The 16,586-nt window shown below is 45.8% G+C and overlaps 1 protein-coding gene across 1 annotated transcript in view; it reads right to left on the bottom strand.

Annotated features, from left to right (window-relative positions):
* The window catches only part of LOC131263718 (uncharacterized), a 119,647-nt gene extending 103,910 nt beyond the window's left edge, over positions 1 to 15,737 (bottom strand). The window contains exon 1 of the mRNA XM_058265969.1: positions 15,658 to 15,737. Coding sequence (XP_058121952.1) covers positions 15,658 to 15,737 — 80 coding nt within the window. The remainder of the gene's footprint in view (positions 1 to 15,657) is intronic.
* Positions 15,738 to 16,586: the final 849 nt, after the last annotated feature.

The following is a 16,586-nucleotide window of genomic DNA, read 5'->3' as shown; positions in this document are numbered from 1 at the left end:
TCCGATTGTGTTCCCGGAGCTATTATGGAGATGTTCTTCGCAGCTACTACAACATCTTTTTTGTCCAGGACAAGGAAAACGAGAAAAGGAATGGATCAAACGTGAAACAAGAAAGAACGAACTCTTCACGCCCGAAGGAAAAATGTTTAAAGAGAACTGCAATGGAATTACCATCCCATTGACAACTGTTCGCCAAAAGGCTTTACTGTCCATTCGACGGATGGTGCAGTCCTGCAGTGTGGTCTTGCTAAAATGGTGCATAGATCTGTGAGATCGCTCGAATCCATCGATGTTCCCTTCGATGCGACATGCACCCGATTGTGTCCATTGGAACATGATTAATCAACACCTGCACAACGGGGCAAGAATTTAATCCCACGTAAGTGCCTCAGCAAGAAGAAACCCTTCTTTGCAATGATAATTTGTACCGACCGACGTGAGTCCATCCATCCGTCCTGCGGTAGCATCATCGCTTCGATTAACATCCCCGATCTGGATTCCGCAATTAAATAGCTTCTTCTGGCGCGCTTCGCCAACACTTTCGATGGTTGCACATCGCCTGTCCACAAATGTCGCTCCATCCATCACCGAGTGCAATGGGAAGTTGTGCAGAATAAACTCCTCCTTAATGAACTTCTATTATTCGCCATCCTGACATGCCACACCTGGCCACACGACACAGGGGCAACAAACATTGGCACAAACATTGGCTTGATGTCGAAGGAAGGAAGAAGAAAAACGACATTCGCCGAGTGATCCGCGAATGGCCGATATGCGCGCTGGGATTCAGATCAATCAAGGCTCAATGCACTTACCTCTTCCTCCCGGGGGCTAACTTCATCCACTGTGGAGTCGAACAAGGTCGAACGGTTGCTACCTCTGACGGATCTAGCGAATATCCCCCCAGAGAGAGTACCTGCGGAGCCGAATCGGGGATCAATCTTCTTCGGAAGAATGCAAGCGAAGGCGCTCCGAGGAGGTTGGCTTCTGCTTCTGTCTTCTCAATCCCCCCAAACCACAACTACAAGCTTCATCATGTTCCCGGCGACTGTTTAATTCTTGGTTGGGGAAAAAAAAAGTTGTACCTCATTGTGCGATCGCTTTCCACTAGTGATGAGCGGGTCGACCCGAACCTATCGGGTCGGAGCGATCCGTAAGCGACCCGGAGCGGTTCGGGTCGTATTCCTGATTCCAACGACTTCGGTTCAACCCGTAGGTGCAACGACTCCGGGTCTACCAGTAGGTGCAGCTGCCCATATGAGAGTTCGACCTGTTGGTTCGGGTCGACCCGAACTCGTTGCACCTACGGGTCGGAATCGATTCTTCTAGGGACGGACTCGATTCCGGGTCGATCCGTGAAAAGAATCGTAAGACTCATCACTACTTTCCATACGTTCCTCCCTCCCCCTCTCCCCAACCTCCGATCAATCGATTTGGATCCATCGACCCTTTGATGAACTAAGGACTAAGGGAAGTCAAGCCAAAAGCGCATTCATACACACACACACAGCAGGGTGGTTCGAATTCAAAAGAATCAATCGCTACACAATGCACTCTCCCGGGTGAAAATAGACGACGTCGGGCGATGGCAGCACTCGCCCAGGATTAGCCAGAAGCTGTTGGAGGGCGGTGGCGGGCGGAAAAATTGCTGATAAATGGTGAAAAATCATCAACCGTCCGAGGGCTAAGTCCGAGCCGCCACAAGCAGAACTTTTGTGTACTCGCGAACGACGCTCACGAACGAATGGTGCTATTAAGGATATTTTTAAACTGGCGATAAAAATATCCCTTACACCGTTTTCCCCCCGACCACCATCCGCGTTCCGCCCGTGGGGAATGTGTGGTATGCTTTTATTGTGTCGCGAACGCGCTGCAGCGAGGAAATAGCCACTAATTTATCGCGTTTCAGTACGATCGAGAGGGTTTCTCCCGGCACAGCGCTTGATGTTTTGCGAACCGGCCATCGCCCCCTTCGGAAAGGCTTAGATCGCAGATAGTGGGGGCTGTAAATTTGTGCAATCCTCCTTCCCCAAAGGGATGATCCTAAGCAAAAGGGAACGCCACTTACCGGTTCGCTCGAATGGGAACGTCGGGGAGTCCTTACAGAGAGGATTTTCACAGCGAAACCTCCATTCGCACCGGGGAGCGAACAATTTAATTAAGTACAATTAAACAATTTACATTACTTGCCGCCTCTGCCGCGATCGAATGGCCACGATAGATGTGTGTGTGTTTGTATGTGTGCCGTGTGCCAACGGTCTCGATGTTATCGCGGATCGAATTTCACATCGGCTTTTGTAACAAACCACGATTTACAGCAGCTACGGCAGGTCGGGTACGACGGATCGATGGATGACTGCGCAAAGTTCCTTACCTTATCGCCTTGTAAATGTTCTACCAAAGGCGTCGTGTGGCCATAAGACAACGAATTATCCCGCCTGGATGAAGGTTTTGTCCTTGCTCCGGCGCCGCTTGCGTGCCATAACCAGCTTCTCTAATTATTTATCCTTCCCGCGGATCTCAATCCGGAGGATCCCTGTTTCCATTCGTGCGCCATGCCGCTAAGTTGCTTACATTTGTAAACTTAATTGCTCCCCATTCGCCTACCGTATCCTGCATCTCACACATCGCCCCGAGAGCAATTATGCTGCCGTAATAAATAACACGTCTCTTGTCACCGGCGAGTGCTTGTTTTCTACATAGCGGCTTGCGGGTTCCCCTTGCGCCGGGCAATAAAATTCTTTGATTTATCAATACGCCTACAAAGTACTTTGTCTTCATTCGAGGGGCTGGTGCTGTTTGCTTCGTTAACACGCCCATAAATTTGCCCATGGCACCATCTCGATTCATGCTGGAAACAATATCTTCTTTAATTTGTCCTCGATTAGTTTCGCTCAATTTGTTGGTGTGTGTGTGTGTGTATCGTGACTCTTGCCTCACGCGGGAAACTTTCACTTTTCGGTGCCAATCAAATATTTCCAAAATTGATGACATTCAAAGTAGCTGTATTGATTGGTTTCCGTACGATGTGTATGGTGTTCGTCAATCTTTTTTTTCCTCGTGGGGAAGGCAAAGACGACGATCAAGCTTAAGGCAACACCAATTTGGCGCCAGGCACTTCTTTGAATTCGACAGTAATGTTTGAATCCGAAGGTGTTTTACAAGTTTTATGATGGTGCTTTATCATAAAATACTGCGTTGCATAATATGACAGCTTGTTCGCGATATCCGAACATAAAAAAAGATAGTCTTGGATTAAGCTACTTGACAACTTACTCCTCTCTGCTCCTCAAGATCTGATAAGGATTACAAAATCAAATCAATAAAAACACAAAAAGACACCATTTTTTAACTTAAATTGCCGAAGGGAAGAAAAAATAAAGTGCAATGCAGTTATCATAAAACTGATTTCCATTCGATAGCGAACATTTGCTTCACCACCATAACCGAAATCGTACCGAAAAGTGTCCACCTTGACCTGAAGTGACAAATTCAAGCTGCTATGCAAATGTATTATCAACTTTTTTCATTTCTTTACCGACTTTCGGTGGCTAGTCGTTCGTTTGCGATCGCTTGGAAGAAACCGGAATTGGGGATTATTCCAAGCAACGTGTCCATCTTAAGCTGGCAAGTGATGATTTCATCGAAACACACACACTACGGACATGGTGTTGACTTCTGTAGTCCACTTTCAAGTCACACGTTTACACATGTCGAAGCACTTTTGACCTTAGCAGCCGCATGATGTGGTTCGCTGTTTAAAATTAATGCAAAACCATCTCAACATTTCGCCAAACCGAGTTTTTATTTCGCACTCCCCAAACATCAAAACCCCGATTTCGCCTCACGAGCCGCGTATAAGCTGACCCGAACCCAGACTCGAACCGCGCCAGACCCGTTGACCTTGTTGTGGTGCAGTTTCAGAGAGTGACCAGTTTTTGCCCAAGGTTTGGTCGGGGCGGCACACAATATCAATAAGTGGTGACGATCGGTTCAAGACCATCTCTCTGCACCGCCTTCAAGGAGGCAGCCGCCTGTTGGGAGATAGAAAAGCGGGACGCAAAACGATAAAACAGGTTGCTAGCGACGAACCCCCCCAACGAAACGTGTCACCACCGAAAACCCCGGGAAGAAGCTTGGGGACTCGTGACACAGGGAGACAAGTGTGCGAATTATTATCGCACTACCTTCACATGAGCTGAAGTTACACAACGACAATGAGCAAATTACTTACGAATTGGTATGTTGTTTTTTTTTCTATCCTCTTCGATGTTGGTGTCAGGCTTTTACTTCAAGCTATCTGAAGCGAATCTTCCATTCCCACGAATTATCGTGCATGGCCAGCCGATGTCAAAGGAGCGATGAGTTCACAATATTTGATTTATGAATCACTGACTAACCTTGTTCAAATTTTCAGTGACGATGAAGTTGATGAAAAATGTGATAAGCTACTTCAGTACAGGCTGGCCCTGGTTTTCGTCGTTTGACAAATCGTTCGAAGCTGGTTTATAGTAGCGTGCTTTGTTCTTAACTCATACGATTCAATGCATTTTGTATGACAGAAGATCCGAACATGGACTCATAAACGGGTGGTGCAGGTTTTCTGCTTCAGACTACTTTGCTCAATTAAAAATGTCTTTCAATTGAAGCACTGAATGTATTATTGTAAACCTACACGGCAGGGAAACCAAAAAAGTAAAACGGAATATAAAACGATTGATTGCCATTGATTTGGTGATAAAACACACAAACTTTGTTGTAGTTTGAAGAACACCTTCATATCAACTACTGGAAATTCAGACGAGAAGAATGTACACAACCTACGTTTGTTTTGTGTAACTCAAGTCTTGAGTAGGTATTATAAACGTAAGATATTTAGTCCGCTAACCCCGGTTTTCGTCGCTGTCAAAGTCCCGTTTGGTGACGAAAACCGGGGCCAGCCTGTACTACTTCTTAGAAGAGAGTTCGATTTTTATTAAAGCTTTCCTTTTCATTGGTTAAACACGTGGATATCGAAGATAGGCCTTGATAATTGGAAATGAAAATATAACTTCAGCACGAGGCAGTTAATCAACTCAAACGAATTGCTTGATTGAGTACCATGATTTATAACCGCGGCGTCAGGACGCGGGGAAACTTTAAACTACATCATATTGGGGCCCTCGTCAATTACCTTCTAATGAGCGTACTTGCAGCATCGATTGCCAGCAGCCGTCCAAAAAACCGGGTCTCGGGATACGGTTTGCGACCGACAGTCAAATAAATCGGTCCGCAATTTAGCGACAGCCCGGCGACAGGAGAAACACGATCGACGGCGCGCAAAAACCGTGTCACATTTTCACCGGGAGAATCAACGTGATTGCGGCAACCATCATCATTACTCCGTCACATCTTCATCGTCTATGCTACCCCCCTGAGGGCAAACGGTACGTAAACACGCTTGTACATACATGCGCATATACACTCATGTGTAACTAGCCAATTGACCACTTCCAGGGGTCTTCTAGGACGTCCACTACAACAACTTCGGACAACCTCCTGAACCTTTCGAATAAAAAAAAAAACGCGCCTTTCGAAAATTACTCTCAATTATCCTAAACTGCGCCAACACCTAGCCCAGCACTTGCCTTGGGTCTCTGGAAAAAAAAATGTCTGTAGCATGCATGTTTAACCTCACACGGCACGCGCGAGCGAAAATATCTAAATCGACCCAACCGGTGACGATAGCGCATTTGCCTTCGGTGAACCGATCACGCATCCAAAACGGGGTTCGGTTCACCAGCAGGGTGGCCCTTCGTCGGGATGACGGTGGTTTGCGTAACTCTAGCCCACATACGATTACTGCGGAGGGGTGAAGCAATCAGGAGGCCTAATTGAATCATCTCCGCCGACTGTCGAAGAAATTACGAGCGAAAGGCATGAATCAATCAGCAGCGTCCAGCTTAAACGTTGTACAAAATGGATACGGAAAATGGGAAAATGAGCACCAACAACGGACCAGGAATCAATTACACACATGGAAGAGGGCGAGAAGAAAAACCTTCCACTTTTTGATGGAAAGATTATGCCACATCATGGAAAACGGTTGCACATTAATAAACAGAAGAAAAAATCATAACGCAAAAGGAATGAAATAAAAGATTTCAACTGACACGACCGCTTTAAGATGTTTGTTTGTAGCAAAACTCTCACAAAAGGCGCTCGGGTGGAACACACTCACGGAAAACGATCGGTACATTTCATCGTTTTTCCTCCGCCTTTGATAGATTTGTGCGTGTTGTTCGAGTCACAATGATTCTGTCATCAACTTTTTGACTCCACATCGATCCACTTTTATGTTTTTTTTTATTTATGGATACGCAATCGCAAAGTGCTTCGAAGAAAATGGCGTAAGCTGTTATGCATACGGCACTGACGCGCTGCTCCGCTTCACATTTGCCAAAACATACGAAAATCTTATGGTGACGAACTCAAAACAATCACACATGGGGAAAGAGGAAAACGTTTATAATTACAAGAAAATTGAGAGAAATGGAGCATTCAAAGTAGTTGAAAAGTATCCTCATTACAACACGAAAATTGATCGAACATTTATGAAAAGTATCACCGCCAACTTGCAACGATTTGACTCGAATCCATTTTAAAATTTCCTCAGCAACGCCTCGGGAAAGCATTATTATCCCATTTACGAGACGCTAATAAGCCACCCGCAGGGCAATGAATACTACTTCATATGCCTTATCAACTCACCACCACGCTCATTTACTTCACAAAGTCACTGTAAAACGCTACAGTGATTATGGAAAACGCCACCTCCATAACAAAACCAACAAAATCAATGCAACACCGTGATTCCATCATAATTGAGTAGCACTTTAGCGGTTTCGGTTGGCCAGCTTTGATGGACAGCAGTTAACCCTTATCAAGATGATCTCAACTGTTGGAAAGGAAGCTGTAAAAAAAAAACACGCACTACGACAATCGTTGTAGCAGTTTCCCAGCACGCCCATCATAAGGTGCATGGTGCATGAAACATTGACAAACCGAACCCACTTGGCCCTTATGTTCGTCATAAATCGTGCTCCAGTGGGCGGTTGGGGGTTTGATAATAAAATTATCACAAAAAGCCGCAAAAACAAAATCCCTCATAACTCGAAGCCATTCATCAAGGGCTTACTGTTTCGAAACGGAGCGGAGCTTTCAGTGAAAATGTACGATCCTAGATACACACAAGTATTGTAAGCGTAAAATGTTCATTTATGATTGCAGAAGAAGATGTTGTTCATGGGTTTACAGATAGCAATCGAAAGGGCTCCGAAACGTGTAGGGCCTTTTTAAATAAACGTATAAGGGCTGCGATAAATCATTCGATACAGATACATATTCATAAACTTATTGTCAACTATTTTACGTCTACTTAAATTTCGTGAGTTAGTATCTTGTATTTTTAATGAAGAAGTTTTAGTGGAGCTGAAGAAATATACATGAAATTAAAATAATTCCACGGCACTTTGCAAAAAACAATCGCAAGCAAACAATTATCCATCCAACCGAAACGATTGCGACCTGGAGGCCGCACCGGAGTTGCTTGGTTGAATAATTGACCAGATTTAAAAGTTTCCCAAAAAGATTGGATGTTAATTAAAACCACACTCCAGTCAAGGCATTCGCATTCAGTAGCTCTGGAGCCGCGTGGAGCATTATCTAGCGATTGTTAGCGCCGTGCGAAATCGTAGTGATGCACCAGTTGCATGTTGTGTCTGGCCTTTTCCCGTCCGAACAGCGTGGCGTCCTGGTGCTGGTTCTATCTTCACCGTCCGTCCCGGAGGCCGTGTTTCATGTTTCTCGGTTTGCTGGTTATCGTATCGATTTTTCCCTACCGGCCCGGGTCTATTTTGGGTACGAGCTGACCGGTACGGGTGGAAATGGAAAGCAGGCTGGCTAGCCAAAGCGCTGATGGTCAGTGACACTGGCCTACGCCTGCCTTGGTCAAACCGGAGGGGAGACTGCCATCGTTGGGAGTCCAAAGCAAACCGAAAGCCAATTAAAATTTCATCAAAACAGACAAAATACGGCGCGACGCGACGAGCACAAAGTTGTAAATCAGTTTCCCCGAGAATCGACTGCGAGTGGGTGGCTGTGGGCTGTGAGAAGGATTTCCCGGTGCGGGAACAACCAAACCCACTACAAGTCTTTTGATAAGGCTAACCACACTGCTAACGACTGCCATCCTACCGAATGGAACCTTCCCAACGTCCTCGGGGGAGAGAAAGACACCCGCTACCACCTTCTATCGAACACCCAACCCTCCCCCCCCCCGAACCGTCCATCTGTTTGGAGTACATCTCAAGAATCGTAGGTTCCCCGCAGGACGTCTTAAGTGTGGTCTCCAAACGGAGCGAAATTTCCTCCAGATACGACGCCACCGATAAGCAGAGGGAGCGGCGCTCGAACTCGCGAGTCCGAATGAGTGCCCCGCGTGCTCAAACACCCACAAACTGCCCGCGACACGCACAGAGACTTCAACGCCTCCGAAGCGGGAAACCTCTGCCATTCCTCCGTTTCATTTCATTTTCATTTGCAAAAAAAAAACACGCCAAACCCCAATGCAATGCAATTGAAAAACCATGTACACGTCGTCATCGATCCTGGATTCCTCGAGCAGGGCATCCCATCTGGGGGTTCTCTAGGTTCGTCTACCTCGTTCGTGCAGAACCTGCTAAAAAACAATCTAGAAAACCCGATGGGCGCCTGATTTTGTCACCAAACAGAGCCAACCCGACATCGTCGTCGTGTCCAGTCCAGGGCCAGTAACCTCGGAGTGTTAGTCTCCGCCTCGCCACGGTCAGTGGAAGATACGTTTTTTTTTCTGGAAAAACAAACACCGACGCTCCGAGAGCTGGACTTCACTTCACGATTCGTGACTTCGTCCGTCCATCAACGTGTCCAGCAGCTTCTCCAGCTGTCTTTACCTGTCAGGGTGGGGAGAGGGATGATTAGAGTTGGTTTTTTTTCGAATGTTTGTCCCTTCGGTATTGGATCCGGGTCTTGCCAAGTCGTGCGCTCGATGCGTTTTTCGGAAAACAATCATAAGTTAACTAATTGGCCGCACTGATGTACTCGCGATGCTCCCTCTCATCGCGTGGTCGTGTGACAACTTGTGTGCCCCGCCACTCGATTATGCTGCCAATCATAACTCAAACGCAACAAGACGCTCGCCCTCGAAGGCTGACAATCAACTGGTTCTCCCAGCCGCATCATCGTCGTCAGCGTACTGTATTTTATTTTCACTCCGATCGCTATCGCGAACAAATCAGTACACGGGTCTGCACTAATTTGCCATTCTGCTGCTGTTCTACGCCAAGTACCAAGCAGCAAGCATACCTCTCAAACGAGACTGGCATCGTTTTCTTTCTGTCATTAGACATCGCGAGAATGTATTCGCACTCTCGGCAAAGGAATGCCGAGCAACAAGGCTTGTTAACGCAAACGATGAAACCGAAACTTGGCACCGAAGAACTGGATCAGTTGTTGGGAGGGATAGGGGACGGAGGGGAGGAGGAAATCGTAGGTGCGTGTCCGTTTAATTGTGCGGCCTTGAAATTCGAAAGCCCTTCTTTATCGGCACATCCGACCACCGGAGCGCACCGGCAGCATAACGAATAACTAAAAGGGTTTGTGCTACCGATGTCGCTTTTCATCACCACGACGCATTTGAAATTAACCAAAGAAGGCCCTTCTTCATCGTCACTTCCTCACCTTCACTTTTGGATGCCTGTTTTTTTTGTTTACCTATGTTTGTGCTCCCCATCGCCATCGGCTGCCATGAAATATGGCCCGTAATTAGCATTACAAATACGTGTATGTAAAAACACACAACAGTTGTCCTGCGCGTGCGTCGGCTTGGACGTGTGCCAAGAGCCAGAAGAGGCCTCGCTGGAGCCAGTCCAACGAAGGGACGAACGAATTAAGTGAACGAATTAATATTCAATCTGAAGCGGTTTTTGCTGCAAGCAGAAATCGCAATCCTTTCCCATAAATACCTTTGTTATGCAACACGTGTGATGATCGTTACAAGCACTAAAGGTCAATTTGTATGTTGAATTGAAGATGCCATACATTATACTACCCCACTCATACATGGTGATTGTTAAAATATGACCGGTTTCATAGAAAGATGTATAGAAAATGGCATGTTTCAATAAAACCTTGAATGAAAAATGACAATCCAAAGGAAAACGATCGATAGTTAATCATTTTCCGTACTATAAAGCACCCTGATGATGCAAGAACCGTCATTTCCGAATCATTGTTAATAGCGGAAAATTCGCTGTCCATCTTCGGTGATGTTTTCTTTCGCAGAACGCCGAGCCGCTCCGTCGTTCTACTTTTTCAATATCAACCGATTATTATTAATAGCTAACACGCAGGGATTGTCCATCCTCTCCGTTCCACGTCAATCTTCATCAGTGACGCCATTCACGTGTCCATAGGGGACACCATCAATGCTCGGCACAAAATTTTCTAAGCCTCATCATCGCCCGTCCTTGGCGAAAGTTCCTTACCATCGCCATCCTTGGGGGGTCGACGACGACCGCCTCGTCCGTTGTGCTACACTTAATTATCGATCCGGCCGGGTTTGGATCACCCGCAATTACCGATTGATCGCCGGGTCGTTGCGGTCATTTAGAACACCCGACCCGCTGCGGCCACCGAGCGCACGACACGTTATGCTAATGCACCGTGCTGCAGCTCCACTGTGAAACTAACAAAATGTAACCTACCGTGGAGCGGCAGGTGCAACAATGTACCGAACAAGCTGTGCGGTAATAGATCTCAACCCGTTTGTGGCCACCGGAATGAGGGACGCTATCCGATGCAGTATAGTCATTTCAAGTCGTCACGAAATGGATGAAAAACATGGGCCTTCTTACTGCTCCCAACTGTTGCTTCGTCTTCCTCAAGAAATGGATGACTCTCCGTAAGGGGGTTTTCCTCACGACCAACCGGTGTTATGGAACACGTGTGTCGCATTGATTTTCAAAGGCTCCTCACCAATTTTATTTATTATCCTCGTCCAGAGCAAAAGAGTTGTTTTTTCATTCTTTTTCTAAAAAGTGCTTCTAATTTCATTAAAGCAAGCGACGAACCTCTTCGTTGATTCGAGCGATATTTTCAGCAAACTGATCGAATGTAGAAGGTCAGAACCGTGCCCGTAAGATTTATTCCAGGGAGTGCCATGAATGCATGTAAAATGCATGTTGGTGTTAATGATTGCTAAATCGAATCATTTGACTGCAACAAACGTCCCTTTATTTAACTCGATTGATCAAAGATTTCAAACAACACAATTTGATTTCTCTAACGTTGATCGGGTTTGTTCAAATAGCGAAAAGCAATCACAAAAGCTCGCCCCACCGAAGTTAAAAAAGTGAAAGATTTGTAACGGTGCGGAAGGGATCGATAGAAACGTAACGTGCCTATAACAAATGCCCTCGAAAAGCCCGAGCCATTGTCAATAACAGTTGCGATAAATGGCGGAGCTGTCGATAATGGCTGGCCGGAGATGAAATTAGAGCAAACTGCAAACTGATGCGCACTTAACCGTCGTTCACGTCGAATAAATAACCGACAGCGGGCACGCCGCTACTGGAAATATCGTTCCGCGATCTAACCACACGGCTCCCCGTTTCCGAGCTGCACCAAACACTTCCTCCAGCAAAACGGGGCGGGCTGCTTTTTCCTTGATAACAGCCAGCAGAACCACCGCAACCGGCAAAGCGGTGCAATGAGTGCTGGTCCGAGCAAAACGAGCCGAGCCGCGCAATCACCAATTAGCATCGTTTTCGTTGACTGGCTTTCCCATTTTCTCAACGACGGAGAACGGCCCGTGCGGGAGTTGCAAAACTCTCACTCACATGCACGGAAACGGTATTGGAATATTTTAATCGTTTTCTTGAGCTGCAGCCTTTTTTTCCAGGTATGTTGGAAAGTGGAAAATTTTGAGATAAAAGTAAAACAAAAAGGGAGGGCGCAGAAAGCACACGGTAGAAAAGGAAAACTGGATCGAAAACGATCGAATGCCGGAACACTTTGATGTGCGAAATACTCAGTCGATAAAGCACAAAATTACGCAAAAATACTCTACGCTTCTTTCTACAATATTACTTCCGAAATGGAACAGCTTTCCTTCGGCGGTTTTCGCCCAGATCTAACGGCAGTGCCATCGGACATCGTTGACCAAGGGAGGGAAAGCTGTCTCGGGACGATAATAATCGTTTCGCCAAAAACGGAACACTTTGCTTCAATTGGGCGTTAAATTGGCGGCCATCTCGAAAAGGAAGTGTGGTAATAATCCGGGCTAAGGAAAGGGAGAACTTCTACGGCACGGGGCAACGGCATTATTGAGCAATCATTCGACACCACGGTTTCAGGCGACGATGATTATGACATTTTAACGTCGTACGCTGAGTCAAGTGCCAACCCATGGACGTGATGCATTTTTCTTGATGCACCCACCTTCGCCTGGTGCTAGACAACATTTCTCGACTGAAGGATGTGTACCTTTAGACCCACCACCGATGTGGGTTGGTTGTCAATAGCGGGTTCGTCGCTTACAAGGTCTTTTGTTTGAGTTAGTCATACAAGATTGTTTTCTAAAGTTAAATGAGGAAGACGGTTCTCTGTGGTGGTAAAAATTATAATTTTAAATTGTATGTTAGATTAATAGATAAAAAAGACAATATAATACTTAAAACCCTTTACTTGTAAAATAAAATAACTAAATCTAAACTATCAACATATTGACAACAAGAGATTTTATATAACCATCCGTATAAAACGCTCCTCGTCGCGATCACGATATTTAGAAACTTGCCAACATGTCGTTGTTACATGTCGCCAGCGTTTATTTGTGCATAAAATGGAAATATCATAAATTTGTAGGGGGAAAAAAATTCTTCCTACTTTCCACCGAAGGTAACGCCTTGCGAGAAAAATATTCACTATCTAGAAAACCCGAGAACCACTCGCCACACACAACAAGCATTCCACACGTTCTTAGACGAACCTGGGTTTGCACCCACTACCACCGCCCCCCCCCCTTTCCCCACCCCTTCCCCGGGAAACCAGAAGACATCGTCGATGTCGCTCGATTTAGGAAGCGATAAAATTTGGAATATTTCTCCCCCTCGCCAACATTCTCGCGGATGATTCTCTCCATGACGACGGCCCCCATCATCCCGGGGCGCACCAAATGGGTTTGTTGACCACATGGGGAATCGTGAGGAGTACATTTGACTTGCGCCGGGTTTTACGTTCCGTTACTTAGGCATCCCATAAAGATCTGGATCTACACAGGCCATAGATTGCGCTCGCCGTTCCTCTTTGTTTCATCGGAACCTCGGTGGACACGGACTCGAAAGAATCGACAGTTTCGAAAGATCGTCACCATCACCAGATCGTTGTCGCAAGTGTATGGCACCTTTCCTCTAGGGTTAATCGATGAATGCTTGTAAGAATTTGTACACCATTACCGAGGAAACTTATGCTGCTTGCGCAGAAAAGCGCAGTGCGATGGAAAACAAAGCGATGTAAATATTCAATGGCATTTGTTTAATTCACACCACTCCGATCCGTACCAAAGTCTTGCGAAACTACTCTGGCACTGGGGGGGTTCTTAAGGCCAGCGAGGATGTTGTTGTGATTCGGTCATGTTTAAAATAGATTTAGTAACAACACGAACATATAACATAACCGGATAAAATTGTTCGTGCTTCCTAAGAAGTTCGAAAAGATCCTAAAGCAGCACTTAACTAATCCAAATATCCTTTATGGTTCAAATAACACATAACACCTTTTTGTAAATCAGTTTGCTCGTCATGTCAACAATTGGACACACGATTCGGATCTATCACGCTACATGTTGCCATAGATTCTGACAGCTCACTCCCGGTCAAGATGTCAGCTAAGGTTCAAGTGCATAAGATCATGATCCAAGACGACCACACACAGCATCACGACCACGGTTCTAGCGTTCTTCCCTTTCCGACAATGTTTTTGCATCGCCTCCCATGGTATTGTTTGTTCTACGGAAGTATTTATTCGCTTTAGACCATTCCATGTCAGCATTTCAAACAGATAGTCTCACGAGAGGAAATCTCCTCAGGTGATATCGTCTAGGTAGGTCTTGGTATGATATTTTCTTTTCTCTAACAAGGTTACTTGAATTCATTTCATACAGCAACACTTTTTTTTACAACTCAAATAGCTTCGTGTTTTATCACCTTTGTCATCTAAAGCTCCCGAAAAAATGTTAAGTATCGATTTACTTTCATGACTTTTGAGATGCACATCTATTAACTCCTATAGAAGCACCATTTTGAAAAACAACTCGTACAAGAGCTTAAAATACGTACATGCTTTTCACACGCAATGCGATGTTAAAAATCCCTCAATATTCTCACCTTCTTCACCCGCTTTCGGTCTCTTCTTCAGCGAATCGAATGTGAAACAACTAACGGCCTTTTTTATTGTTATCATTCATAACTTTTATAAAACCTTTACTGTTCGACGTGGTATGAACACGTGATATGCCATGTTTTATCCATAAAACCATTACCGACAAATAGGCTACCATCTGTTTCCACACCTCGGATACGGGCCGAACGGTCTGTTTTCACAAAACGACCCGAAGAAACGGGCGCCAATAAAGTGTGTGTGTTTGGGAAAAAATGTGTACCGTGCAGCTATTTTATTTCGCTGCCAATTTATGCTCATTCCGCGTGGGGTGTTTTTCTTCTCTCTCTCTCTCTGGCGCACGCATTTCTGTATTTGATTTTGCCGGTGTCGTGTGTATCACCCACCCCTCTTAGTCTTAGTTTTGGGCCGAACGGTCCCGCGCTTCCCACTTTCGCGGCTCCTCGCATTCATCGTCACGGATGCTTCCTTTTTCCCGCCGGTCGGAAAAACGCTCCGTTCCCTCCGGCGGACGCGGCACTTTTAGGGGGCGCCACGGACCGGAAACGATGCTGATCGCGAGGCTAGGAGTCCATCAAAAAACCCCATAATTTGCCCGAACCGAAGTACTACCGAATTGAGCGGAGCAGGTCGCACAACTCGCATAGCCGTTCGGCTTTCCCTTCACATGATTATTCAACCTTTGCGGCTACTGACACGCCCTCCTACCCTTTCTAACACATGTCTCGTGTTACTAATACAACAATCTCAACGATGCGTCCCTACCCACTGCTGCATGATATTTAAATGATAATTTTCACTCCCATTGACCTCCCAAATGGAGGGTGCTTCACCCCTGATTTGACACAATGTATTGAATCAACCAGAGCTTGTTACCCACGGGCAGCACAAATACCAACCAAACCATGCTGATTGTTGGTAAATCGAATGTTAATCTTTAAAATAAACCTAAAGCCAAAAGCCAGGCTAAGCAAACATCGTGCCGGTGGAAGAAACTTTCACTTTCACGGATTCAACTTTGGTTCGTTACGCTACGAAAAGTGTTAACCCCGGTGGATGGTACGGTGGACCATCACCAACATGTTCTTCGGCGAGCAAGTCCCTTAAATATTCAACCTTGAGTCGCACACGAGACACCGTATCATATTACACGCTCAATTGGTATGTTTGCACACTTACCTTCTTTCAAGTTCGCGGTTCTTCCTCCGCTTGTACGTCCCCGTGTGGCCTTTGATAGTCCGGTACAGTGACATCACCATCGTGATTCGAGGAGTGTGTCCGTTGCTGTGTCTGTGTCAGGAGAAATTCCTACAGTCAACGCCACCGACCGGTCGCACCGGATTCACACCAGCGCCAAGTGCGTGAAGAAGGTGATTCCCTTTCCACGGGCTTTCGATTTTTCGTACGCGAGTACGTTAACACTTTCCAGAACCTTACGTACGATGGGAGAAGCTTTGAGATTTTTTGAACCACACAAAAAGAACTCAAGACCTAAAGTAAACACCACGTTAACTCTTTATCTCGCTCTGGATTATTTCTTAATCATCACGCGTCGGCTAGAGCTATTCACTTTGACGTTTCAATGACATTTGAAAGATACAAGACAAATACACCAATTAAATGAACTTTCTTCACGGGATAGCTTTAAAGGGGTAACACTAACAGGAAATTATCGGTACACTTTTCTCAGCAAATCGTACACCAAACACTGCATGTAAATTAAAAACAATAAAAATATAACATTTAAGCTAGTTTCATACACTGAAAAACACCTTTCTAAAACACTGCTGTTAAACCTTTCGTCCCGAATGGACAGGAAGAACTGTATTCTAACGCTACAACGAGTAATGAAAACGGAATGAATAATATCACAGCCGACGACTTCAACGGTCCATTAAGCGACGAACCGACGCGTTCCGACGCTCGAATTCGATGACGTGAAGGGAGCTGAGCTCGATGTGCTTGGATCAAGACCAACTCCTCCTTATGTCCGGCTCGGCGAATCGGTTGCTACCCACCGATGGCCATCTTGCACCTGCGGTTCACTTTTTCCAACTTCAGCAGCACCTTCCACGGGCGACCGATTCGATTCGGGTTCTTTATTCCAA

This window comes from Anopheles coustani, chromosome 2 (genome assembly GCF_943734705.1).
Source record: "Anopheles coustani chromosome 2, idAnoCousDA_361_x.2, whole genome shotgun sequence".
Lineage (NCBI taxonomy): Eukaryota > Metazoa > Arthropoda > Insecta > Diptera > Culicidae > Anopheles > Anopheles coustani.
The sequence above is the reverse complement of the archived record's forward strand: the minus strand, read 5'-3'. Positions and strand labels throughout refer to the sequence as shown.